At 38.8% G+C, this 26,075-nt stretch overlaps 1 protein-coding gene across 4 annotated transcripts in view; it reads left to right on the forward strand.

Moving 5' to 3' along the window:
* Positions 1 to 853: 853 nt before the first annotated feature.
* Positions 854 to 26,075, forward strand: part of BCO2 (beta-carotene oxygenase 2) — a 63,266-nt gene continuing 38,044 nt past the window's right edge. Inside the window, exons 1-3 of one of the 4 annotated variants that reach the window (XM_059930455.1) lie at positions 854 to 1,163; positions 1,673 to 1,776; positions 18,837 to 19,041. In XM_059930455.1, the coding sequence (XP_059786438.1) occupies positions 1,740 to 1,776; positions 18,837 to 19,041 (242 nt within the window). In that variant the 5' untranslated portion in view covers positions 854 to 1,163; positions 1,673 to 1,739. Of the gene's footprint in view, positions 1,164 to 1,672; positions 1,777 to 3,773; positions 3,958 to 10,906; positions 11,016 to 18,836; positions 19,042 to 26,075 lie in introns of those variants that run through there. The other 3 variants (XM_059930454.1, XM_059930456.1, XM_059930457.1) reach the window with 3 other exon arrangements.

The raw sequence follows: 26,075 nt of genomic DNA on the forward strand, positions 1-26,075 counted from the left end.
AAAGTTGCAGTCCTCCTCCGGCGCCCGTACCCGCGCCCCCGGGACACCCGACACACGGGCTCCGCGTGCCCGGCGCCCGCCGCCCCCAGCAAGTTTCCCCAAGCGCCCCTACCTGGGTCCCCGGCCGCGGAGGGGCCGGTTCCGCGCCGCTCCTGCAGGCACACAAAAGAGCGGGGCGGCTGCGGGGTCTGCGGGTGGCCCCCGGGCACCCGCCCGGACGTAAACAAACCCCGCGGTCCGCGCTGGGCGCCCCACGCCTGCAGGGGGAGCGGCGGCGCGGTCCCCGCCCGCTGACAGCCGGGGGCCGCGACCGGGGCCCGGGCCGGCCGGGGAGCGCGGACGCCCGCCCGGCCACCCGCCCGCCTGGCCGGAGCCGCGCCGCCGCCGCCGCCGCCGCCGCCGGCCGCTCTGACCCTCCCCCGAGCCGGCGGCACCACAGCGCCACCAGCCCCAGCTCCGCCGCGCCGGCGGCTCCTCCTGGAGAGGCAGGCGCTTCATCCCCACAGCAACTCCCCACAAACTTTCCCCGGGAATACGGCGGGCCGGGGGCGCGGGGCGCGCGGCCGGGCGCCGCCGCCGGGCCGCAGCCCCCTCCCGGCGCAGCGCCCGCCGCCCGCTCCCCCACAATTAAATACTAAAAAAAAAATGCGTCGATACAACCATGTCTCACTTTTGCTTGGATCAGTCAGCAAACGCTTTTTGGAAACCCCTAATTCTCCACACCTCCTACTTTTCCAGCTGCCCTGCTCCTCAGGCCGGGTCCCCATGGGAGGCGGGGCTGCGTGCTGACGCACAGCGGGTGCACTGACGTCCTCGAGCCCCGCCCCCACGGGGCCGCCTACCGGTTGGAACGGCAGTCCCCCGTCGCGCGGGGCGACGAGGCCGGCGCCAAAGTGAGCGCGGCATGGAGGGGCCTGCCTAACTGGGGCCCGTGGCCCTGCGTCTTCTGGCTGCGACGCGGGTCCTGCGCACGCGGCGGGGCCGCAGCCGCTGGGCGGCGGGCGCCCGAGGGGCCGGGAGGCGAGCCGGGGCCCCCAGGCGGGTGTGGGCACCGTGTCCACAGCCAGCGTCCCCGAGGCCGCGCTCGGGCCATGATGACCGGTGAAGCTGCGCTGCGACAGCGTGGCCGACTTCTTCCCTGTGTCCAGTAGTGGTCTGGAGGGGTAAGGAAGCCTGCCTTTCAATTTGAGAGAGCAGAGGGTTTGAGGTCCTCTCTCATTTATTGCTCTAGTATACTGCATAGCACCTAATAAAATACTGGGTTATAGTTGACATTTAAATCGCTGATTGATCATCAAGATTGGGAAGTATCATTGGAAATGAAAATAGGAAGAGTCTTAAGATTTTTAGGTTTTTCTTTTTTTTCCTATGTCTCAAAAGGTATGTAGTATTTTACTGAGTGGTTGGGAATAAAGTTTGCAGTATTCAGTGTATTCAGTTTTAGTATCGAAATAGAATTAAACTGCTGCTGTAAAGTGGAATAACACTTTGTTACTGACAAGTTTTCGAATGCATCTGTTCGTCAATTACCTGTTTGGGAAGATTGTAGTTAATGATTTGAAGAATGTGGCTCTAAACCTCCAATTGACTCAAGAAAAGCAAATAAGTCAAGATTGACAAATGTATAGGCTCTTCATCTTATTATGTGTGTGGTTTTTTTTCTTTCTTTTAGTTATTTGTCAAGGTGTAAAGAACTCTACCACTCTTAAGACAGTAAACTTCTCGGGGTGTAATCTGACATGGCAGGGAGCAGATCACATGGCCAAGATCTTAAAGGTGATTTTTTTATGTTTGAACTTTCATGAAAACATATGTGATTGAAGCACATTAATATATTGATACAGATGGCAGTTCATTTTTGTCTTTTGCTACGTGTGAGTGCAGCCTTCGTTTTGTTGAAAGAATATGACCAGTTTTCAGTTTGGGATTCTGCCATTTAGTAAAGATAGTCCACTTAATTTTAGAAATAAGAGATTTAATATATAATAATATTTTAATGTATTTTTAGTTACTGAAAACATTGATTGTGATACTGTGAAAAAACTATGCCATTATAGTCTTCAAGACTTAAATGAATCAAGTATTTACTAGCTGCTGTAGTTTATAAATTAATAAAAATCACTACATCAGCAATTTGTAAATACAGTTTTTAAAATAATGCCTTAACAACTTTACAGTGGTTATAATTACTGTATTTAGGCCTAAAGTTATTTAATAATTTGACATGAAGCCTTCTGAATAGTTTGATGGTGCAGATCAAGGGTAGGTAAACTGTGGCTGGTGGGCCAGATCCAGCCCGTTGCCTGGTAAAGAAAGTTACTTTGGAACATAGTCGCACCCATTGTTTACATGATAGCTATGGCTACTTTCACCCTACGCCAGTGGGGTTGAGTCGTTGCAACAGAAACTATATAGCCCACAAAGCTGGAAATGTTTAAATTTAGATTTTAAAAATTGGAAAATTCTTTGAGCCTCTACAGGGCAAGTCCATTGACCCCTGGGGTTGAAAACAGTCAAGAACTTGGGTGCCTAAGCCAAATGGCCTAGGTTCAAATTCCCTTTCTCCCATTTCATAGCAAGTGACCATGGACAAATCACTTAACCTCTGTGCCTCATTATGAGGTTTAAATGAACTAATTTGTATAAATAGTGCCTGGCACATACAAAGCACTGTGTAAGTGATTGCTGTTATTTCTGCTTGGAGCTTTTATATGTTATTGTTAATAGAAAAATGACCCTAATGATTTTCGTTTTAGAGTGTCAAAGGCACTTTGAGTCTTTTATTTTCTCAAGAATGTAATAAGACTTTTTCCATTTAAAGTCAGTGTTCCCTATTACCAAACTTTATTTTATGAATATAAAGAATTGAATGTCTTTAAGACAATACTTGTGGTTAAATGTCAAACCACTATTTTCCCAAGGCGCATCCAACTGGCTGTGCATAGTCCAGGCCTCTAAAGTTGGTGTGCATACCCTAGGGAGCATGTGAGATCCATTTTGTAAATATAGGTTTAAAAATAATGCCTGGGACTTCCCTGGCGGTCCAGCAGTTAAGACTCTGCGCTCCCAATGCAGGGGGCCTGGGTTCGATCCCTGCTCCAGGAACTAGATCCCACGTGTCTGTCGTAACTAAGAGCCCACATGCCACAACTAAAATATCCGGCATGCTGCAACTAAAGACCCGGCACAGCCAAACAAACAAACAAACAAATAAATAAATATTTTTAAAAAATAAATAAAATAATGCCTTAGGAGTTAGGAAAATAACATGTTAGAACCTATTTAGCTTTGTATCATTTAAACACTATCTGTGTAGTTTATAATGTACATACATTATATGTATAGAACTTCATGTATATAATTTGTTAAAAAATAAGATGCATATTAAAAAGTTTTCTTATGGGTTGCCCAGTCAGGTGTTTGGAGACCATCGGAGAACAGAATGATGACATTTAGAGCCTCAGCAATGATAGAATTTAGAACCAATTCCCTGACTTAGAAGATAAGGAAAAGAATTCATAGACTGTAATTGAGTTGTCCAACTTGACATAACTGTTCAAGAGCAGGCCGTCCAGTGGCTGGAATCTAATCACTGACCAACTAGAATCTGGGTCACTGGACTCGTAAAGCAGCAGTGACTGTTTAATTTCTCAGGTTGATTCTCCTGGCATATATGCTTGATATGTGTGTGTGTAAATCTCTGACATAATAAGCCATACTCAGTAGGCACACCCTGTTCCCTTCTTCAAGCATCTTAATTTCATCCCATTAAGTCTTTGAAGTATCAGACTACCGGAAGGCATGAAGAAACCTGGACTGAGAGTCTTCGTTCCAGGAGACCTGATCTTGACTGTATGGCTGGTTTGAGGCGCATCACTCTGAACTGCAACACGTTCATTGGTGACCTGGGTGCAAGTGCTTTGGCAGAATCTCTTAGTGAGGATTTATGGCTTAGAGGTAAATTCTAAAATTGAAAATATTGAATTTTTAATATGATATATGCTTAGCTTTTGGCATGATACTGTTGTGATAGGATTTTTTTTAAAGCCTCATTTCACTGATAACTTTTATTTTGCTTTTAATCTGTCTCTAAGAGTTGCATATAATCTTTATAGAAACTACAGAGTAACAAGAGAACAATTACCTATAATCTTAATACCCAGACATAATCACTGTTCATTTTGGTGCATACACTTTCAGTCTTTTATTTTTCTGTAAACATATTTGTACACTTACTGATTACAAAAATAGAATTGTAGTATACTTGCTGTTTCATATTTCTGCTTTTTTCACTTAATGATGTATCATGTAGTATTCCATCGTATTGATGTCCCATAGTTTAATCAATTCTTTGCAATTAGATTTACACAGTTTGCTTTTCCCTGTCAGAAACAATGTGAATACGTTGTATATACGTCTCTGTGTCCACTGGGATTACTTCTGTAGAATAAGGTCCTAGAAGTGGAATGACTAAGTGTGACATATTTTTAAGACTTTTTTATTTTTTTATACTGCAGGTTCGTATTAGTCATCAGTTTTATACACATCAGTGTATACATGTCAATCCCAATCGCCCAATTCAGCACACCACTATCCCCACGCTACCGTGGTTTTCCCCCCTTGGTGTCCATACGTTTGTTCTCTACATCTGTGTCTCAACTTCTGCCCTGCAAACTGGTTCATCTGTACCATTTTTCTAGGTTCCACATACATGTGTGAATATACGATATTTGTTTTTCTCTTTCTGACTTACTTCACTCTGTATGACAGTCTCTAGATCCATCCACATCTCAACAAATGACTCAATTTCGTTCCTTTTAATGGCTGAGTAATATTCCATTGTATATATGTACCATAACTTCTTTATCCATTCGTCTGTTGATGGGCATTTAGGTTGCTTCCATGCCCTGGCTCTTGTAAATAGCGCTGCAGTGAACATTGGGATGCATGTGTCTTTTTGAATTACGGTTTTCTCTGGGTATATGCCCAGTAGTGGGATTGCTGGATCATATGGTAATTCTATTTTTAGTTTTTTAAGGAACCTCCATACTGTTCTCCGTACTGGCTGTTTCAATTTCCATTCCCACCAACAGTGCAAGAGGGTTCCCTTTTCTCCACACCCTCTCCAGCATTTGTTGTTTGTAGATTTTCTGATGATGCCCATTCTAACTGGTGTGAGGTGATAGCTCATTGTAGTTTTGATTTGCATTTCTCTAATAATTAGTGATGTTGAGCAGCTTTTCATGTGCTTCTTGGCCATCTGTATGTCTTCTTTAGAGAAATGTCTGTTTAGGTCTTCTGCCCATTTTTGGATTGGGTTATTTGTTTCTTTAATATTGAGCCGCATGAGCTGTTTATATATTTTGGAGATTAATCCTTTGTCCGTTGATTCGTTTGTGAGTATTTTCTCCCATTCTGAGGGTTGTCTTTTCGTCTTATTTTTGGTTTCCTTTGCTGTGCAAAAGCTCTGACGTTTCATTAGGTCCCATTTATGTGTTTTTGTGTTTATTTCCATTACTCTAGGAGGTAGATCAAAAAAGGTCTTGCTGTGATTTATGTCAAAGAGTGTTCTTCCTATGTTTTCCTCTAAGAGTTTTATAGTGTACGGTCTTACATTTAGGTCTCGAATCCATTTTGAGTTTATTTTTGTGTCTGGTGTTGGAGTGTTCTAATTTCATTCTGTTACATGTAGCTGTCCAGTTTTCCCAGCACCACTTATTGAAGAGACTGTCTTTTCTCCATTGTCTATCTTTGCCTCCTTTGTCATCGATTAGTTGACCGTAGGTGTGTGGGTTTATCTCTGGGCTTTCTATCTTGTTCCATTGATCGATGTTTCTGTTTTTGTGCCAGTACCATACTGTCTTGATTACTGTAGCTTTGTAGTATAGTCTGAAGTCAGGGCGTCTGATTCCTCCAGCTCCGTTTTTTTCCCTCAAGACTGCTTTGGCTATTCAGGGTCTTTTGTGTCTCCATACACATTTTAAGATGATTTGTTCTAGTTCCGTAAAAAATGCTATTGGTAGTTTGATAGGGATTGCGTTGAATCTGTAGATTGCTTTGGGTAGTATAGTCATTTTCCCAATATTGATTCTTCTAATCCAAGAACATGGTATATCTCTCCATCTGTTGATATCATCTTTAATTTCTTTCATCAGTGTCTTATAGTTTTCTGCGTACAGGTCTTTTGTCTCCCTAGGTAGGTTTATTCCTAGGTATTTTATTCTTTTTGTTGCAGTGGTAAATGGGAGTGTTTCCATAATTTCTCTTTCAGATTTTTCATCATTAGTGTATAGGAATGCAAGAGATTTCTGTGCATTAATTTTGTATCCTGCAACTTTACCAGATTCATTGATTAGCTCTAGTAGTTTTCTGGTAACATCTTTAGGATTCTTTATGTATAGTATTATGTCATCTGCAGACAGTGACAGTTTTACTTCTTCTTTTCCAACTTGTATTCCTTTTATTTTTTTTTTTCTTCTCTGATTTCCATGGGTAGGACTTCCAAAACTGTGTTGAATAATAGTGGTGAGAGTGGACATCCTTGTCTCGTTCCTGATCTTAGAGGAAATGCTTTCAGTTTTTCACCATTGAGAATGATGTTTGCTGTGGGTTTGTCGTATATGGTCGTTATTATGTTGAGGTAGGTTCCCTCTATGCCCACTTTCTGGAGAGTTTTTATCATAAATGGGTGTTGAATTTCGTCATAAGCTTTTTCTGCCTCTATTGAGATGATCATATGGTTTTTATTCTTCAATTTGTTAATATGGTGTATCCCATTGATTGATTTGTGTATATTGAAGAATCCTTGCATCCCTGGGATAAATCCCACTTGATCGTGATGTATGGTCCTTTTAATGTGTTGTTGGATTCTGTTTGCTAGTATTTTGTTGAGGATTTTTGCATCTATATTCATCAGTGATATTGGTCTGTAATTTTCTCTTTTTGTAGTGTCTTTGTCTGGTTTTGGTATCAGGGTGTTGGTAGCCTCATAGAATGAGTTTGGGAGTGTTCCTTCCTCTGCCGTTTTTTGGAAGAGTTTGAGAAGGATGGGTGTTAGCTCTTCTCTAAATGTTTGGTAGAATTCACCTGTGAAGCCATCTGGTCCTGGACTTTTGTTTGTTGGAAGATTTTTAATCACAGTTTCAATTGCATTCCTTGTGATTGGTCTCTTCATATTTTCTGTTTCTTCCTGGTTCAGTCTTGGAAAGTTATACCTTTCTAAGAATTTGTCCATTTCTCCCAGGTTGTCCATTTTATTGGCATAGAGTTGCTTGTAGTAGTCTCTTAGGAGGCTTTGTATTTCTGCGGTGTCTGTTGTAACTTCTCCTTTTTCATTTCTGATTTTATTGATTTGAGTCCTCTCCCTCTTTTTCTTGATGAGTCTGGCTAATGGTTGATCAATTTTGTTTATCTTCTCAAAGAACCATCTTTTAGTTTTATTGATCTTTGCTATTGTTTTCTTTGTTTCTATTTCACTTATGTCTGCTCTGATCTTTATGATTTCTTTTCTTCTGCTAACTCTGGGTTTTGTTTGTTCTTCTTTCTGTAGTTCCTTTAGGTGTTAGGTTAGATTGTTTACTTGAGACTTTTTTGTTTCTTGAGGTAGGCTTGTATAGCTATAAACTTCCCTCCTAGAACTGCTTTTGCTGCATCCCGTAGGTTTTGGATCGTCGTGTTTTCATTGTCATTTGTCTCTAGGTATTTTTTTATTTCTTCTTGGATTTCTTCAGTGATCTCTTTGATATTTAGTAACGTATTGTTTAGCCTCCGTGTGTTTGTGTTTTTTACGTTTTTTTCCCTGTAATTGATTTCTAATCTCATAGCGTTGTGGTCAGAAAAGATGCTTGATATGATTTCAATTTTCTTAACTTTACTGAGGCTTGATTTGTGACCCAAGATGTGATGTATCCTGGAGAGTGTTCCATGCACACTTGAGAAGAAAGTGTAATGTGCAGTTTTTGGATGGAATCTCCTATAAATATCAATTACATCTATGTGGTCTATTGTGTCATTTAAAGCTTCTGTTTCCTTATTTATTTTCATTTTGGATGATCTGTCCATTGGTGTAAGTGAGGTGTTCAAGTCCCCCACTATTACTGTGTTATTGTCGATTTCCTCTTTTATAGCTGTTAGCAGTTGCCTTATGTATTGAGGTGCTCCTATGTTGGGTGCATATATATTTATAATTGTTATATCTTCTTCTTGGATTGATCCCTTGATCATTATGTAGTGTCCTTCCTTGTCTCTTGTAACATACTTTATTTTTTTTTATTTTTTATTTTTTTAATTATTAGCACCTTTAGTTATTATTTATTTATTTATTTATTAGGCTGTGTTGGGTCTTCGTTTCTGTGCGAGGACTTCCTGTAGTTGCGGCAAGCGGGGGCCAGTCTTCATTGCGGTGCACGGGCCTCTCACTATCGTGGCCTGTCTTGTTGCGGAGCACAGGCTCCAGACGCGCAGGCTCAGTAGTTGTGGCTGACGGGCCTATTTGCTCCGTGGCATGTGGGATCTTCCCAGACCAGGGCTCGAACCCGTGTCCCCTGCATTAGCAGGCAGATTCTCAACCACTGTGCCACCAGGGAAGCCCCATTCTTTATTTTAAAGTCTATTTTATGTGATATGGGTATAGCTACTCCAGCTTTCTTTTGATTTCCATTTGCATGGAATATCTTTTTCCATCCTCTCACTCTCAGTCTGTATGTGTCCCTAGGTCTGAAGTGGGTCTCCTGTAGACAGCATATTTGTGTGTCATGTTTTTGTATCCATTCAGCAAGCCTGTGTCTTTTGGTTGGAGCATTTAATCCATTCACGTTTAAGGTAATTATCTATATGTATGTGCCTATGACGGTTTTCTTAATTGTTTTGGGTTTGTTTTCGTAGATCCTTTTCTTCTCCTGTGTTTCCCATTTAGAGAAGTTCCTTTAGCATTTGTTGTAGAGCTGGTTTGGTGGTGCTGAATTCTCTTAGCTTTTGCTTGTCTGTAAAGGTTTCGATTTCTCCATCGAATCTGAATGAGATCTTTGCTGCGTAGAGTAATCTTGGTTTTAGGTTCCTCCCTTTCATCACTTTAAGTATATCATGCCACTCCCTTCTGGCTTGTAGAGTTTCTGCTGAGAAATCAGCTGTTAACCTTATGCGAGTTCCCTTGTATGTTTTTTGTCATTTTTCCCTCGCTGCTTTCAGTAATTTTTCTTTGTCTTTATTGTTTGGCAAGTTGATTACTATGTGTCTCGGCGTGTTTCTCCTTGGGTTTATCCTGTATGGGACTCGCTGCGCTTCCTGGACTTGGGTGGCTATTTCCTTTCCCACGTTAGGGAAGTTTTCGACTGTAATCTCTTCAAATATTTTCTCTGGTCCTTTCTCTCCCTCTTCTCCTTCTGGGACCCCTATAATGCGAATGTTGTTGCATGTAATGTTGTCCCAGAGGTCTCTTAGGCTGTCTTCATTTCTTTTCATTCTTTTTTCTTCATTCTGTTCCACAGCAGTGAATTCCACCATTCTGTCTTCCAGGTCACTTATCCATTCTTCTGCCTCAGTTATTCTGCTATTGATTCCTTCTAGTTTAGATTTCATTTCAGTTATTGTATTGTTCATCTCTGTTTGTTTGTTCTTTAATTCTTCTAGGTCTTTATTAAACATTTCTTGCATCTTCTCGATCTTTGCCTCCATTGTTTTTCCGAGGTCCTGGATCATCTTCACTATCCTTATTCTGAATTCTTTTTCTGGAAGGTTGCCTATCTCCACTTCATTGAGTTGTTTTTCTGGGGTTTTAGCTTGTTCCTTCATCTGGTACATAGCCCTCTGCCTTTTCATCTTTTCTATCTTTCTGTGAATGTGGTTTTTGTTCCACAGGCTGCAGGATTGTAGTTCTTCTTGCTTCCGCCTTTTTAAGACTGTTGATACACATTGCCAAATTACCATCCAGAAACGCTATGCCAATTTGTAGTCCACCCCAACAGTGGATGTGAAGCCTGCCTCACACAAACACTGGCTTGTAGCACTTTTTAAAAAGTGTAAAACTACGAAAATGAGTACCTCTCCCTTTTTCATGCAAGTGGGATTACTCCAAATATCATAACTTTTTTCAGTTAATTTAGCAAGTCAGTAAATTTGCATCTACCGCATCATTTTTCGTGACTGTTCAGTGTTCCATTATATGACTATGCCACAGTACACATAGCTTCTCCGTCCTTGTATATAAGCTGTGGCCAGTTTCCAGTCCCAAATAGTACTCTGATACGTGTCCTTGCCTATATCTCTGACTATTTCTTTTGGTTAAATACTTAGAAAGAGAGTTGTTGGATCAAAAGCGTATACACATTTTAAAGGCTTGGCTCAATCTGATAGGAGAATAACCACATGTTGTTTTATTTTGAATTCCTTTGATTTACTGGTGGGTTTACTGGCTGTTTGTATTAATTTGGCTAGTTGGTTAATTATACCCTGTGTCCGTTCTTCTGTAGTGAGAGGTTGTAACGGTTGTATCCTATCCTGTCAGATCCATATGTCTGACTTTCTGTTTCTGTGTGTCATGGGGCGTTGAAAGACTCCAGTTATTTAAATGTGATGCTCCACACAACACTTAAGAAAATGACTCATGATAGTTGCCTTTCATGTAATATTTTTTAATACCTGCGCTTTTGTGATGATCCCTTTTGTTTAAGTGAGTAGGTTGTTCAGCCGCAGAACTACTAGAATTCATGATCATTTGTTCTAGTTTTTGTCTGACCTTTTACTGAGAGAGTTCTTGACCATCATACTTTCATGATAGGTTTTTAGTATGTACTGTGTCTTCACACCTTGTTTGAATTTGTTATTATTTGTATTCTCCTAGACTGGTGTTTTTTGCTCTAAAACTAACAGTTATTACATTTCTTCTCTTTCGTTTTCCCCTTTTAACTAGTTTGAAGTGTGATTTGAAGCTCAAGATCATGATCAAAAGAATGCAGTGCCTTTCTCAGCTCCACCAGTTTTTGCTTCTGAGGTTTACATGCCACTGCTGCCCTTGCTAAGTATGAACTGAGGTTCATTTTGTGACTTTTTTTCTCATAGGTTATATACAGTTATTCTTCAGTTCTGTAATTGTAGAATATGTTAGATGATTTATTGATACTGAAGGCAGGGTTATCATTGCACATCCAAAAAGTGCTTTTGTTTTGTTTTGTTTTGTTTTTGTTTTTTGCTTTATTGGAGTATAATTCCTTTACAATGGTGTGTTAGTTTCTGCTTTGTAACATAGTGAATCAGCTATACATTTACATATATCCCCATATCTCCTCCCTCTTGCGTTTCCCTCCCAGCCTCCCTATCCCACCCCTCTAGGTGGTCACAAAGCACCCAGCTGATCTCCCTGTGCTGTGCTGCTGCTTCTCACTAGCTGTTTTACACTTGGTAGTGTATATATGTCCATGCCAGTCTCTCACTTCATCCCAGCTTACCCTTCCCCCTCCCCATGACCTCAGGTCCATTCTCTACACCTGCGTCTTTCTTCCTGTCCTGCCCCTAGGTTCTTCATAACCATTTTTTTTTTTTTTAGATTCCATGTATATGTGTTAGCATACGGTATTTGTTTTTCTCTTTCTGACTTACTTCACTCTGTATGACAGAATCTAGGTCCATCCATAGAAATGGGATTTTTAAATACTGAGTGCAATACTGAGGAAGACTGTCTCTGAGTTGATATGACAAATCAGCTCGATTTTGAGTTATTCTGTTACCTTAGAGTTATTTAATGTTTAAATATGAAGATGACTCTGCCAGGCCATCATCATTAAGAAATATTCTTGAGTTATTTTTTTTCTAAGCATTTGTTATTAATGTGAAAGATAAGGCTAACATTGTTTCAGAGTGGATTTCGTATTATATTTGTTATATCTGGATAGTGTCACCATTCTTCAGCATCTGGTTCTTCCCTGTGCAGGTTAAATTTGATCATTTCATTGGGTGTGTATAAGACTAGGGAACTGATTTTTAGTCACAGTGTGTTTACCGGTCAGAACAGCTACCTCCTGGGGAAAAAGTTCCTGAAAGCCTAATTAAGGCTTATTTTTTAATCAAATTGGATGTCTTTGGTACCATCCACATGAGAATAATTATCTCACATCTGGAAATATGTTATTGCAGGAATATATTTGCCCTTTAATTTATACTTGTCACTCTTTCATTTCAATAAGATTTCATTAAGTTTATAAATTATTTTTCACCAATTACAAATCAAAATATATATTGAGTCTCTTTGTACATCATAATCTGCTAGACACTGTGGGGAGTACAGAATAGTTTAAGATACTCTGTTCTCCCTTCTGACAAGTTTAACCACTCCTTTTTTTTTTTTAACATCTGTATTGGAGCATAATTGCTTTACGATGGTGTGTTAGTTTCTGCTTTACAACAAAGTGAATCAGCTATACATATACATATATCCCCATATCTCCTCCCTCCTGCGTCTCCCTCCCACCCTCCCTATCCCACCCCTCAATGTGGTCACAAGGCACCGAGCTGATCTCCCTGTGTAACCACTCTTTTCTTGAAATACACTTATGTGTCTTTGCTAGGAAGACAGGATATGTCAATGTTAAAAGTACTTCTGTGGCACTGCTATTAACTACCTCTAGTGGGAGTTACTAGAAGGCTTTGGCAAGGGGGTCAGATAGGTAGATTTTGAAATGGGTTTTTGAAAAGGAAAGAGGGAGGATATTTCAGGCAGGGAAAAATTTGTTCAGAGGCACAGAAGAACAAAAACATGTGGTAAGTCATTTTACTGGGCTGAGAATTCACAAAGGGGAATAGTGTATCGTCTAAACTGCTAGACAGCAGGACAGAATCTGTTCTCAATTTGTATCACAGTATTTGATACATTGGAGCTCAGAAATGTTTGTTAAATTAATAAAATTATATATGGTTATTAGTTTTTTAAGGGTATACCTTCACAGGGCTTTAGTCATACTAGATTGTTAGAGAATGTTTTGCAAATTAAGTGAATAGAAAAGGACAGGTGAAATGCTAGAAAGGCAGAGAGACAAAGGATGAAAGGTAGGTTGTGGCCAGATTGTAAAGTCCTTTGTTGACAGATTAAATTTGGACTTTATTCTGTAAAGGAAGAGGAGATCTGAATCGTTCAGAGGAGAGGAGTGGCGTAATGAAATTGATCCCCTGGATCAACTGACTTAATTGTAGTGTGAGGACAGATTTGAAAGAGGAAAGTTTAGGGAGGGAGACCACTATTGGTGGTCCAATTTCAGTATTTCTAACAACAATTTACTATAGATAGGTTGTTGGGATACTTGTTCTGGAAATGAGACTGAGAGCGGTTGCAGGCATTTTGAGGTCCTGCCCTTTAATCCCCACCCCCTTCTATTCTGTCAGTGAGCCAGGGACAGCCCAGGAAGTGAGTGTTTCACTGCCAGTCAGTGTGAGGATTTGCGAATCACAGGATCTGCTGCTACTGAACTGAATACAAAGATGTTTTTTCAAATCTTTCTACGTTTTGTCAGCAACCTTTCTACCATTGTAACTGGTTTCCTTTCTGTGATAGTACACCGGATTCCAGGTAGGGGATTTGCCCCTTCCTCTTCCTCTTTCTCCTTTTCCTACCAGCCTGAACTTAGATCTCTGTGCCTCTTTCCTGAAGAATACTAGGGGCTTCTCAAGTTTTCCGATCTGTGTGGAGCAGATACAGGCGGCAGCACTGCAGAGCTGGGAGTTGAAGAAGATTGAGTCAGGATTTGTTTACTTGTTGTCAGGGAAATAGCCTTTCTGTTTGTATATTTTATACAACATAAAGGGGTGGGATTCAGGGTTTCGGAATTCTCTTGGATCTGCAATAGGAAAAATATTCACTATTTAGAATTTTCTCATTTGAAAATCACTGCTACATGTTCTAATGTAAATGTTTGGTTCTTCTGTTTGCATTCTGGGGGACTGCCTTAAAACCTCTGTTTATTGTTTTGTAGCTTTCTATTGTATCTACTAACTAACTGTTACATGATTTTATTCTTGAAATTGGCTGATATAGAACTATTAGAAATCATACTGATATGCACTAAAAACTTTAAAATTATTTAATTTGGAGGGAGTGGTGATGGTGTGATGGACTGGGAGATTGGGATTGATATATATACACTAATATGTATAAAATGGATAACTAATAAGAACCTGCTGTATAAAAAAATAAATAAAATTCAAAAATTCAAAAACAAAACAAAACAAAAAACCAAGAAAAAACCTCATTGTCCTTCAACCACACATTCCCATTGTTCTTGAAACGTGCTTTATGGGAGGATGGCACCTGAAGAGGGAAAATAACAACCGCCCAGGCTGTTATATCTTTCTGATAAATATCAAGCTGCAGTCACTTGTGAATGTTTCCCTCATTAGGTTTGGATAATTAATTGCTGAGTCTTGCTGCTTTCTTTTGAGAAAGGGGCAGTATATAAAATATATTTTATAAATAAAAATATGCTGCATCTGATTTAAGAATAAATGCTCAATTTCAGGGCTGCAAAAAAATAAAAAATAAAAAAATAAACTTATTTAATTCAATAATGTAGTGCTTGCTCTATGTAAGGCAAATGTGTTAGGTAATGGGGTGGAGACAAAAACAAGACCCTGTACTCGAGTACTAGTAGTAGAAGTCATAAAGTATATTCATCTTTATCACACTAGGTGGAGTAAGACAAATGCCGTAAGAGAGCTAAAACAGATGCTGTGTGATTTCAGACTAAGGAGAATCAGTTCTTACTATATGAAGTGGGAATATTGTGTTTATGAAGCTGGTGACATGGGCACTGCATCTTGAAGGATGCATCACCTTAAGTAGATGAGAAATATCCTAGGTGAAGACAGGTATACAGTTATGATGAGAAGAGACTGGAGAGTGGTCGAGTTTGGGTGGAGGAGAGGGTATTAGTGAGAGGCATTACTGGACAGGTAGGTTGGTGTGAGACTGTACAGTGCCTTCATCAATGCCTGGCCAGGTAGTTTAGACCTTATTTGGTAGACAGTGAGGAGTCATTAGTAAAGGTTTTATGGAGGAATATACAACACAATCACATCTGTGCTTAGAAGATGAATTTAGTAGCAGTGCTCCCTAATGCTTTTACGTTATAGCTCACATAGAAAATGATAATATTTTTACTGCATACTGGAGTAAATTGGATGGGATCTGGAACCCCATGAGCTGCTTAGAGATGGAGGTGATTGACATGGGGCCTCTGGCCATCCTAAGGGCTAAGGGGATCAAGAGGCCCACCAATTAGGAAGCTCTGGCATAGATGATAGCTTCCCTCTCTAGTTTCAATTAAGAGGCTGTGATAATATCCATCTAAGAGGTTGTGAGGACCTAAATTATGACAGTAGAAAGGAAGTTACTGCTAGGCAAGAGAATATGAAGCATCAGTGCTTATGAGAACAGGTTCAGGCTGGAAGAAAAATTTAGGGAGCTGCCCAGGAGAGGTGGACTGGTAAAAATCTTTACAAAGGATTTGTCCCAGGCACCCTTGCAAACTTCTGAGCCCTAGTAATTTATAATGGCTACCCTATATCATCCCCTTGTCCTCTTCCTGGCATTGTGTGCGTATAATCAGCAGAATTTAACCACTTAGTGAATGTTAGGGGGACAGTGAAGGAAGACAAATTCAAGGCCCACAGAGATTTTGAAGCTAGATTATTTAGCAGGTGGGAAAATTGATTTGGAAGGGGGAAAATGAAAAATTCTCTTTTGACATGTTGAGAGTCACTTGCAAGAAGTAATTGGTGAAAATAAGGGACTAAATGAGATTACCAAGGGAGAGTGCTGAGATTAGAGTAAAGGTCCAAGGTCAGACTTTAGGAACACATTCATGAGGTGATGAGGAACCAATAAAGGGAATTAACTTTTGGAAATTATCTACTATTATTATATTTAATTATGATGATGGACTTGAACAGGAAGTTTTATCTGCCTTTTATTCTCATTATCCACATTTTATCATTGAAAAATCTGAGGCTTAGAGTGATTAGTAACTTGCACAAGGTTGTTAGCTAGTAAGTAGGAAGCTGACATAAAGCAAACAAAGAGGAAGCAGGAAAGTTAGAAAAGTGCAATGTCTCAGAAGCTAAGAATAGAAAGGGGTTTAAGGAGCTGTTGCCTACATTATCAAGCACTATGGAAAATATGAAGAATATATAATAAACTGCCACCAGCATGCTATGGAGTACAGAACATATAAACATGTAAATATTTTCTAAAATGTAAAATGTTTTAAGTTCATGAATCTCTATTCAGACAAATACCCAATCAGGGTATTCAGTTTACTTCTACTTAAGTAAGAGGAGTAAAAGATCTGACCTCAGGGAACTTATTTTAATCTAAGAGTGAAAATAAGGTAAATATGCATAATAATAATAAAAGTAGTAAGATAAATACCAGAGGGTTTCCTTTTCTAAGTTTTCAAAGCATCCTCTTTATACCTCTAATCTTCTGGCTCTCAAATTTTATTGTAGTATGCCTAAGAATACCTGCTTGCCCTACCTCAGAGATTCTGATTAGGTCCAGAGTGGGGTCCATGAATCTGCGCATTAGCAATAACACCAGGTATTTCTGTTACAAGTAGACCCCAGGCCAGACCTTGAGAAATAATGCTCAAACAAAACGCTGACTACAGTATAAATGATCTACTTGTATGTCTGTTTCCTAGGCAGTGAGTTCCTTTACATCTAAGTTCTAACACTTTTTATCCCTCAGCAGTGCCTATCACTTTGTTGAATGAATAAATAATTCAAAGAAAGAAGATATTACATCTTGTTGATTGGTCATTGAAAGCTACATAAATAATAATAGGTAACATTGTTTGAGGGACTTCCCTGGTGGCGAAGTGGTTGGGAATCCGCCTGCCAATGCAGGGGACACAGGTTCGATCCCTGGTCCGGGAAGATCCCACATGCCATGGAGGAACTAAGCCCGTGCATCACAACTACTGAGTTTGTGCTCTAGAGCCCGCAAGCCACAACTACTGAGCCCCTGTGCCACAATTACCGAAACCCACGTGCCTAGAGCCTGTGCTCCGCAACAAGAGAAGCCACCACAATGAGAAGCCCATGCACTGCAATGAAGAGTAGCCCCTGCTCACCGCAACTAGAGAAAGCCTGCACGCAGCAACGAAGACCCAATGCAGTCAAAAATAAATAAATAAAAAATAAATAAATTTATAAAAAAAGACTCAAAAAATTGTTTGAGTATTTACTATGCTCTAAAAACTTTATATAACCTAACTTGTTTATTATTTATAGCCTTAGGAGCAATAAGGATTATTATTATTCCCGTCTTAGAAGGAGGAAGCAACACAGAGAGGTGTTCTTCCTCAAGGCTAATTATTTGGAAAATGGGAGGCCAAGATTTGAACCCAAGCATTCTAGAGCCAGTCAGAGCCTGGGCCCACACTCTTAAGTATTACACTATGCTGCCTCTTAAAGGAAATAGCATTTCAGATAGACTTTGAACAATAGATAAAACTTCCTTAAGGAAATTTTAGATAGATTAGTGGGAAGGACATTCAGGGTGAAAGTGAATTTTCTTTGGGAAATCAGGAAATAGTTGGGTTTGACCAAATTGTTACTTATAGGAAAGTAGAAGGACTCAAGTGCTCTAAACTCAATTTTTGAAAGAGTTGAAAGAAGTGGGATAATAGATACAATACTATAAAATGTTTTGCTAAAACAATAGTGTCCCTATGTTTTAGTTAGGTTTTCTAGTTTAGACTTCATCACTGTTAAAGTTTTATGAAATAAAATAAAGGACTATATTTTATAGTATCTAATTAATTATGTACTTGACCACCCCTCTGTGTTAGGAAATACTGCCTGTGAACACTGAATAAATATGAAATAAAGGGATAATTTTCAGCTCTCTATTATAAAATAATGACTTTTTTGTGGCTTTTGAATTTCAGGTAATTTCAGACCAGGTTTCACTGCATAATTTAATTTATGATACCTTTTTCCTAGAAAATGCCATGTTCATTCATGAGTGTACCATTAAAATAGCAGAAATTAGGGGCTCCCCTGGTGGCGCAGTAGTTAAGAATCCGCCTGCCAATGCAAGGAACATGGGTTTGAGCCCTGGTCCAGGAAGACCCCACATGCCGTGGAGCAACTAAGCCCGAGTGTCACAACTACTGAGCCCACGTGCCACAACTACTGAAGCCCACGTGCCTAGTGCCTGTGCTCCGCAACAAAAGAAGCCACTGCAATGAGAAGCCCACGCACTGCAACAAAGAGTAGTCCCCGCTCACCACAACTAGAGAAAGCCCGTGTGCAGCAATGAAGACCCAACGCAGCCAAAAATAAATAAATAAATAAAAATTTAAAAAAATAGCAGAAATTAAATTGCAGATCCTATTAAATTCTCATAAATCACTATGAAATATTTGGGATCACATTCTGGTGTACCTAAAGTACTGAGGTCAATGTAATTATGATAATATTGAATGGTGGGTATTTTTTATTATAACAATGATGTGTAGCTATTAGTACATCTGTGCTTAGCATGTAGATTCAGTGTTGTGAAAAGACCAGCATTGTTCAACTATGAGAAATGACAATAGTGGTAACTAAAGTCCTGAGTTAATTCTTAGGCAGATTTGTACTGCAAGAACACAAAAAGGATTATTGTGGTTCAAAAATGGAGAACCAAAGAGTTGGTGGTCTGAGAATGAGGAAGGAGAGGAATTTGGGGACTATATTTGGTGTTAGGTTTATACTTCCCTTACCAGTAGATGAGATTATTGTCTATGGAGAAACTGGAATGTTCATAGAAGATTGGTAAAATTTTTGTGCTTTTGATTTACTCTTCACAGTGTTGAAGACGTACATGGAAAATACTCATCAGAAAAAAGTGATTTTCAGTAAGCGGAAGAGCCTTCCATGTATTGCACCACTTTTAACCACGGTGGAGGAGACTCCGCAGATCATCTCTGCTCGAGTCCGGGGACATTTTCCTAAGTGGCTCAATGGCTGTCTGCTTCGAATTGGACCTGGGAAGTTCGAGTATGGGAAGGATAAGTAAGCCTTGATTTTGGAGAACAATTTGGATTTCTTACCATGGACTGGTTCTATGGAATATGCATTAATATCTGCTTCCTCTCTGAGGCTAACATTGCCATGCAATCCCTTTGATTACAGATGAGGAAACTATAGTCTACAGAAAAAAATGGAGATTTAATTCTTTTTTAAAAGTTTTGACTTTTCTGCTTTGCAGAATATTGTAAATTTTAAGTCACCTGAAAGTTTATGCTAAAAGAGAAGTGTCAGGAACGATCTATAGGATTAGCAAGCTCTATTTCATCACAAGTTTCTGAAGGAAGGGGCAATGTCTTCACCTCATACCACTCCCTTACCCAGTACTCCCCAGACACAATGGCTCTTTCAGTTCCTCAAACCAGGTATGTTTATTTTTGCTCAGGGTCTTGGCATTGGCTTGCTCATCTCTCTTCCCAAGTCTGATTCTTGTCATTCAGATATGAGCTCAAATTTCACATCCTTTGAGCCTTCCCTGATCTCCCAATCTAAAAATGCTACTATTTTTTATATTACCTATTTTAATTATCTGCATTATCAATATCCAGTATATTTTTGTTTGTTTATTTATTTATTAGCTGTGTTTCCTCACTAGATGGCAGTTCCATGATGGTGGGGACGTTTTCTTGTTCAACCCATATCCCCAATATCTAGGATAATGCCCTATACTTAAATAGCACTCAATAAGTATATGTAAATAATTGAAAAAACCCAATAACTCTTTAGTGAATTATTTCTCTGTGTGTCTACTAGGGACATGAAGTGATGTGAAGAAACCACTATGGTCAGGAAGAAATCTACTTTGCTTTAAACATTTAAAAATATTTGAAACTTCTTTTTCATTGTGAAAGTTTTTACCTGTATAAAACTTTTTGACCTATAGAACAGAGTGTGGAAAAAGTGTGTACCGCATGCTCTGTTAGCACTTTGGTGTATTTCCTGCTAATCTCTATAGATTTGTTTTAAATAATCACAATCATATGTAGAATTTTTTTTAGTGAAGTATAATTGACATATAACATTATACTAGTTTCAGGTGTACAACATAATGATTTAGTATTTGTATGTATTGTGAAATGATCATCACAATAAGTCTAGTTAACATTCATCACCATACATAGTTACAAAATTTTTTTTCTTATGATGAGGACTTTTAAGATTTACTCTCAGCAACTTTCAAATATGCAATAAGTATTATTAACTATAGTCACCATGCTGTACATTACATCCCTTATTTATTTTATAACTGGAAGTTTGTACCTTTTCATCCCCTTCACCTCTTGCAATCACCAGTCTATTCTCTGTATCTATGAGCTTGTTTTTCTTTTTCTTTTTCTTTTTTTTTTTTTTTAAGATTCTACATATAAGTGAGATCATGTGGTATTTGTCTTTCTCTGTCTGGCTTATTTCACTTAGCATAATGCCCTCAAGCTCTATTCATGTTGCAAATGACAACATTTCTTTCCTTTTTATGGCTGAGTAGTATTCCATTGTGTATATAGATGCCACAGCTTCTTTATCCATTCATCTGTCCATGGGCATTTAGGTTGTTTCCATATCTCAGCTACTGTAAATAATGCTGCAGTAAACATGAGAGTGCATATATCTTTTTGAGTTAGTGTTTCTGATTTCTTTGGATAAATATCCAGAAGTGGAATTGCTGGATCATATGGTAGTTCTATTTTTAATTTTTTGAAGAACCTCCATACAGGTTTCCGTAGTGGCTGTACTAATTTACTTTTTCACCAACAGTGCGTGAGCGTTCTCTTTTCTGCACATCCTCCCCAACACTTGTTATTTCTTGTCTTTTCAATAATAGCCATTCTAACAGGTGTAGGGTGGTATGTCATTGTGGTTTTGATTTGCATATGCCTGATGACTAGTGATGTTGAGCATCTGTTCATGTACCTGTTGACCATCTGTATGTTTTTTTTGGGAAAATGTCTATACAGATCTTCAGCCCATTTTAAAACCAGGTTTATGTTATTTTGCTATTTAGTGTATGAGTTCTTTATATATTTTAGATATTAACTGAATTTTTTTGCCCTCATTTAAAAAAATTTCATACTGTCATAAGCCTTTTTATCTGTGTTGCTACAAAATCTGAATGACTATTACTTTTAATGGCTGGATGGTATTCCAGAAATCACTGCCCTTCAAAAAAATATGATAAAATACACATTACATAAAATTTGCCGTCTATTTTTGAGTGTACAGTTCATTAGCATTAAGTACATTCACACTGATGTGCTATCATCACCACCGTCCATCTACTTTTCATCTTGCAAAACTGAAACTCTGTACCCATTAAACAGTAACTCCCCATTCTCCCCTTCCCCAAGCTCCTGGCAACCACCTAATTGTACCTTCTATTAGTTATATCATTCCTGTGGGCCTGGTGGGGATCTGATTACGGTCCTACTGTGCTTCTCCAGCTGTTGTTAGAAACAGATCAAGAATTAGGGGCATGTTTAAGATATATTTCTTAATAACCCAGATATTTTAATTTGCTGAACCTGTTGCATCTTGTCTTTACTGAATATTAGACTTTTAAAATGCCAGTGCTAGAAGGAAACAAAATGCAATGTTCTTCCACCGCCCTACCCCTCCCCAACCAGCTGCTGCAAGAAGCCTTTAAGAAGTTACTTTAAATGCTTAGGGTAATGGTTGGGGGGCTGGGAAGGTAGGGGACTGATTTGGAGGTAGAAAAAAAGAAAATGACTGAACTGACCTATGGACACCCCCCCTTAGCCCTAACAGAGAAGCTCTACTTTTCCCTATTTTTATCTGGATTTCATGAAAGTTATAATTTGAAAAAAGATTATGAAGCAAAAAGGAAGAGGAGGAGGAAAAGAAAAATAAAACTACTAGTCCACTGCCCAGAGGGTAACAGCCTCTTACAAAAAGCACATGGTATTTCATCTGCTACAGGAGTAGCTTTAGTCAGTTGTAAAACCAAGTAGCAGAGCTACTCAGGGCCTGGGATTGCACCACAGGCCTCTTTTAAGATAAAGATCTTTGTGGGAGAAGGAAAATGGGCGGTGTGGTTGGTCCTCATAAGTGTCTACTTTGTCCTTCAAATCAATTCTTTTTCAGAGCCAGCAGTAGGTATTTATAGCAAGAACAAGGTCTTGCCTGCCTCTTGGGTGAGAAGTACAGGTATCTTCAAGTTGAGGAGAAGACAAATTGAGGCTTAGTTTAGTGGTTTGGCTCCCAACTTAGATTTACTTATTTATTTTCATGGGAGACTTTTCTTTTTTATTTCTAAAAGGCATCATCAGTTATTTTTGTTATCATAATATACAACTTTCTCTTTTGTGGACCCCTAAGTCTCATTCATATCTTTCATGTCTTTTCAATAGAATTCACTTGCAAACATTTGGGGGGCATTTCTTTTTTTTTTTAAACTTTTTATTTTATATTGGAATATAGTTGATTAACAACGTTGTGATAGTGATAGTTTCAGGTGTACAGCAAAGTGATTCAGTTATACATATACATGTATCTATTCTTTTTCAAATTCTTTTCCCATTTAGGTTGTTGCATAATATTGAGGAGAGTTCCCTGTGCTATACAGTAGGTCCTTGTTGGTTATCCATTTTAAATATAGCAGTGTGTACATGTCAATCCCAAACTCCCTAACTGCCCCTCTTGCCTACCCTTCCCCCCTGGTAACCATAAGTTCGTTCTCTAAATCTGTGAGTCTCTTTCTGTTTTCTCAATAAGTTCATTTGTTTTTAGATTCCACATATAAATGATATCATACGATGTTTCTCTTTCTCTGTCTGACTTACTTCACTCAGTATGACAATCTCTAGGTCTGTCCATGTTGCTGCAAATGGCATTATTTCATTCTTTTTAATGGCTGAATAATATTCCATTGTATATATGTACCACATCTTCTCTATCCATTCCTCTGTTGATGGACATTTAGGTTGCCTCCATATCTTGGCTATTGTAAACAGTGCTGCAATGAACATTGGAGTGCATGTATCCTTTTGGACCATGTTTTTCTCCAGATACATGCCCAGGAGCGGCATTGCAAGATCATATGGTAGCTCTATTTTTAGTTTTTTAAGGAACCTCCATACTGTTCTCCATAGTGGCTGTACCAATTTATATTCCCACCAACAGTGTAGAAGGTTTCCCTTTTCTCTATATCCTCTCCAGCATTTATTGTTTGTAGTCTTTTTGATGATAGCCATTTTGACTGGTGTGAGGTGATATCTCAGTGTAGTTTTTATTTGCATTTCTCTAATAATTAGCGATGTTGAACATCTTTTCATGTGCCTTTTGGCCATCTATATGTCTTCTTTGGAGAAAAGTCTATTTAGGTCTTCTGCACATTTTTTGATTGGGTTATTTGTTTTGATGATATAAGCTGCATGAGCTGTTTGTAAATTTTGGAGACTAATCCCCTGTCGAGCACATCATTTGCAAATATTTTCTCACAATCTGTGGGTTGTCCTTTTGTTTATGGTTTTCTTTGCTGTGCAAAAGCTTTTGAGTTTAATTAGGTCCTATTTGTTTATTTTTGTTTTTATTTCCATTACTCTGGGAGATGGATCGAAAAAAAATATTGCTGTGATTTATGTCAGAGAGTGTTCTGCCTGTGTTTTCCTCTAAGAGTTTTATAGTGTCCAGTCTTGCATTTGGGTCTTTAATCCATTTTGAGCTTATTTTTGTATATAGTGTTAAAGAATGTTCTAATTTCATTTTTTTACATATAGCTGTCCAGTTTTCCCAGCACCATTTGTTGAAGAGACTGTCTTTCCAGCATTGTATAGTCTTGCCTCCTTTGTTGTAGATTAATTGACCATAGGTGAGTGGATTTATTTCTGGGCTTTCTATCCTGTTCCATTGATCTATATTTCTATTTTTGTGCCAGTACCATACTGCTTTGATGACTATAGCTTTGCATTATAGTCTGAAGCCAGGAAGCCTGATTTCTCCAGCTCCATTTTTCTTTCTCAAGATTGCTTTGGCTATTCAGGGTCTTTTGTGTCTCCATACAAATTTTAAGATTTTTTGTTCTAGTTCTGTGAAAAATGCTATTGGTAATTTGATAGGGATTGCATTGAATCTGTAGATTGCCTTGAGTGGTATAGTCATTTTCACAGTATTGATTCTTCTAATCCAAGAACATGGTATATCTTTCCATCTGTTTGTGTCATCTTTGATTTCTTTCATCAGCGTCTTATAGTTTTCAGAGTACAGGTCTTTTGCCTCCTTAGGTAGATTTATATCTAGGTATTTTATTCTTTTTGATGCAATGGTAAATGGGATTATTTCCTTAATTTCTCTTTCTGGTCTTTTGTTGTTAGTGTATAGAAATGCAAGAGATTTCTGTGTATTAATTTTATAACCTGCAACTTTACCAAATTCATTGATTCATTGAATCATTGAGCTCAATTGATTCATTGAGCTCTAGTATTTTTCTGGTGACATCTTTAGGATTTTCTATGAATAGTATCATGTCATCTGCAAACAGTGACAGTTCAACTTCTTCTTTTGCAATTTGGATTCCTTTTATTTCTTTTTCTTCTCTGATTGCCATGGCTAGGACTTCCAAAACTATGTTGAATAAAAGTGACGAGAGTGGACATCCTGGTCTTATTCCTGATCTTAGAGGAAATGCCTTCAGCTTTTCACCATTGAGTATGATGTTAGCTGTAGGTTTGTCATATATGGCCATTATTATGTTGAGGTATGTTCCCTCTATGCCCACTGTGTGAAGAGTTTTTATCATAAATGGGTGCTGAATTTTGTCAAAAGCTTTTCCTGCATCTATTGAGATGATCATATGGTTTTTATTCTTCAGTTTGTTGGTGTGGAGTATCATATTGACTGATTTGCGTATACTGAAAAATCCTTGCATCCTTGGGATAAATCCCACTTGATCATGGTGTATGATCCTTTTAATGTGTTGTTGGATTCTGTTTGCTAGTATTTTGTTGAGGATTTTTGCATCTTATGTTCATCAGTGATATTGGCCTGTAATTTTCTTGTTTTGTGGTATCTTTGTCTGCTTTTGGTATCAGGGTGATGGTAGACTCATAGAATGAGTTTGGGAGTGTTCCTTCCTCTGCAATTTTTTGAAGAGTTTCAGAAGGATTGGTGTTAGCTCTTCTCTAAATGTTTGGTAGAACTTCTGAAGCCATCAGGCCTCGACTTTTGTTTGTTGGGAGTGTTTTAATCACAATGTCAACTTCAGTGCTTGTGATTGGCCTGTTCATATTTTCTATTTCTTCCTGGTTCAGTCTTGGGATAATGTACCTTTCTAAGAACTTGTCCATTTCTTCCAGGTTGTCCATTTATTGGTATACAGTTGTTTGTAGTAGTTTCTTATGATCCTTTGTATTTCTGTGGTGTCAGTTGTAACTTTTCCTTTTCCATTTCTAATTTTATTGATTTGAGTCCCCTTGCTTTTTTCTTGATGAGTCTGACTAAAGGTTTATCAATTTTGTTCATCTTTTCAAGTACCAGCTTTTAGTTTCATTGATCTTTGCTATTGTTTTCTTCATTTTTATTTCATTTATTTCTGCTCTGATCTTTATGATTTGTTTCCTTCTACGAACTTAGGTTTTGTTTGTTCTTCTTTCTCTAGTTCCTTTAGATGTAAGGTTAGGTTGTTTATCTGGGATTTTTCTTGTTTCTTGAGGTAAGATTGTATTGCTATAAACTTCCCTCTTAGTACTGCAGGATTGGTTGGAGCATTTAATTCATTTACATTTTAAAAAAATTTTATTTATTTTTGGCTGTGTTGGGTCTTCATTGCTGTGTGTGGGCTTTCTCTATTTGCGGCGAGTGGGGGCTACTCTTTGTTGTGGTGCACAGGCTTCTCATTGCAGTGGCTTCTCTTGTTGCGGAGCATGGGCTGTAGGCTTGCGGGCTTCAGTAGTTGCAGCACATGGGCTCAGTAGTTGTGGCACACAGGCCCTAGAGCTCACGGGCTTCAGTAGTTGTGGCACGCAGACTCAGTAGTTGTGGCTCATGGGCTGTAGAGCGCAGACTCAGTA

This window comes from Balaenoptera ricei, chromosome 8, assembly GCF_028023285.1.
Source record: "Balaenoptera ricei isolate mBalRic1 chromosome 8, mBalRic1.hap2, whole genome shotgun sequence".
Lineage (NCBI taxonomy): Eukaryota > Metazoa > Chordata > Mammalia > Artiodactyla > Balaenopteridae > Balaenoptera > Balaenoptera ricei.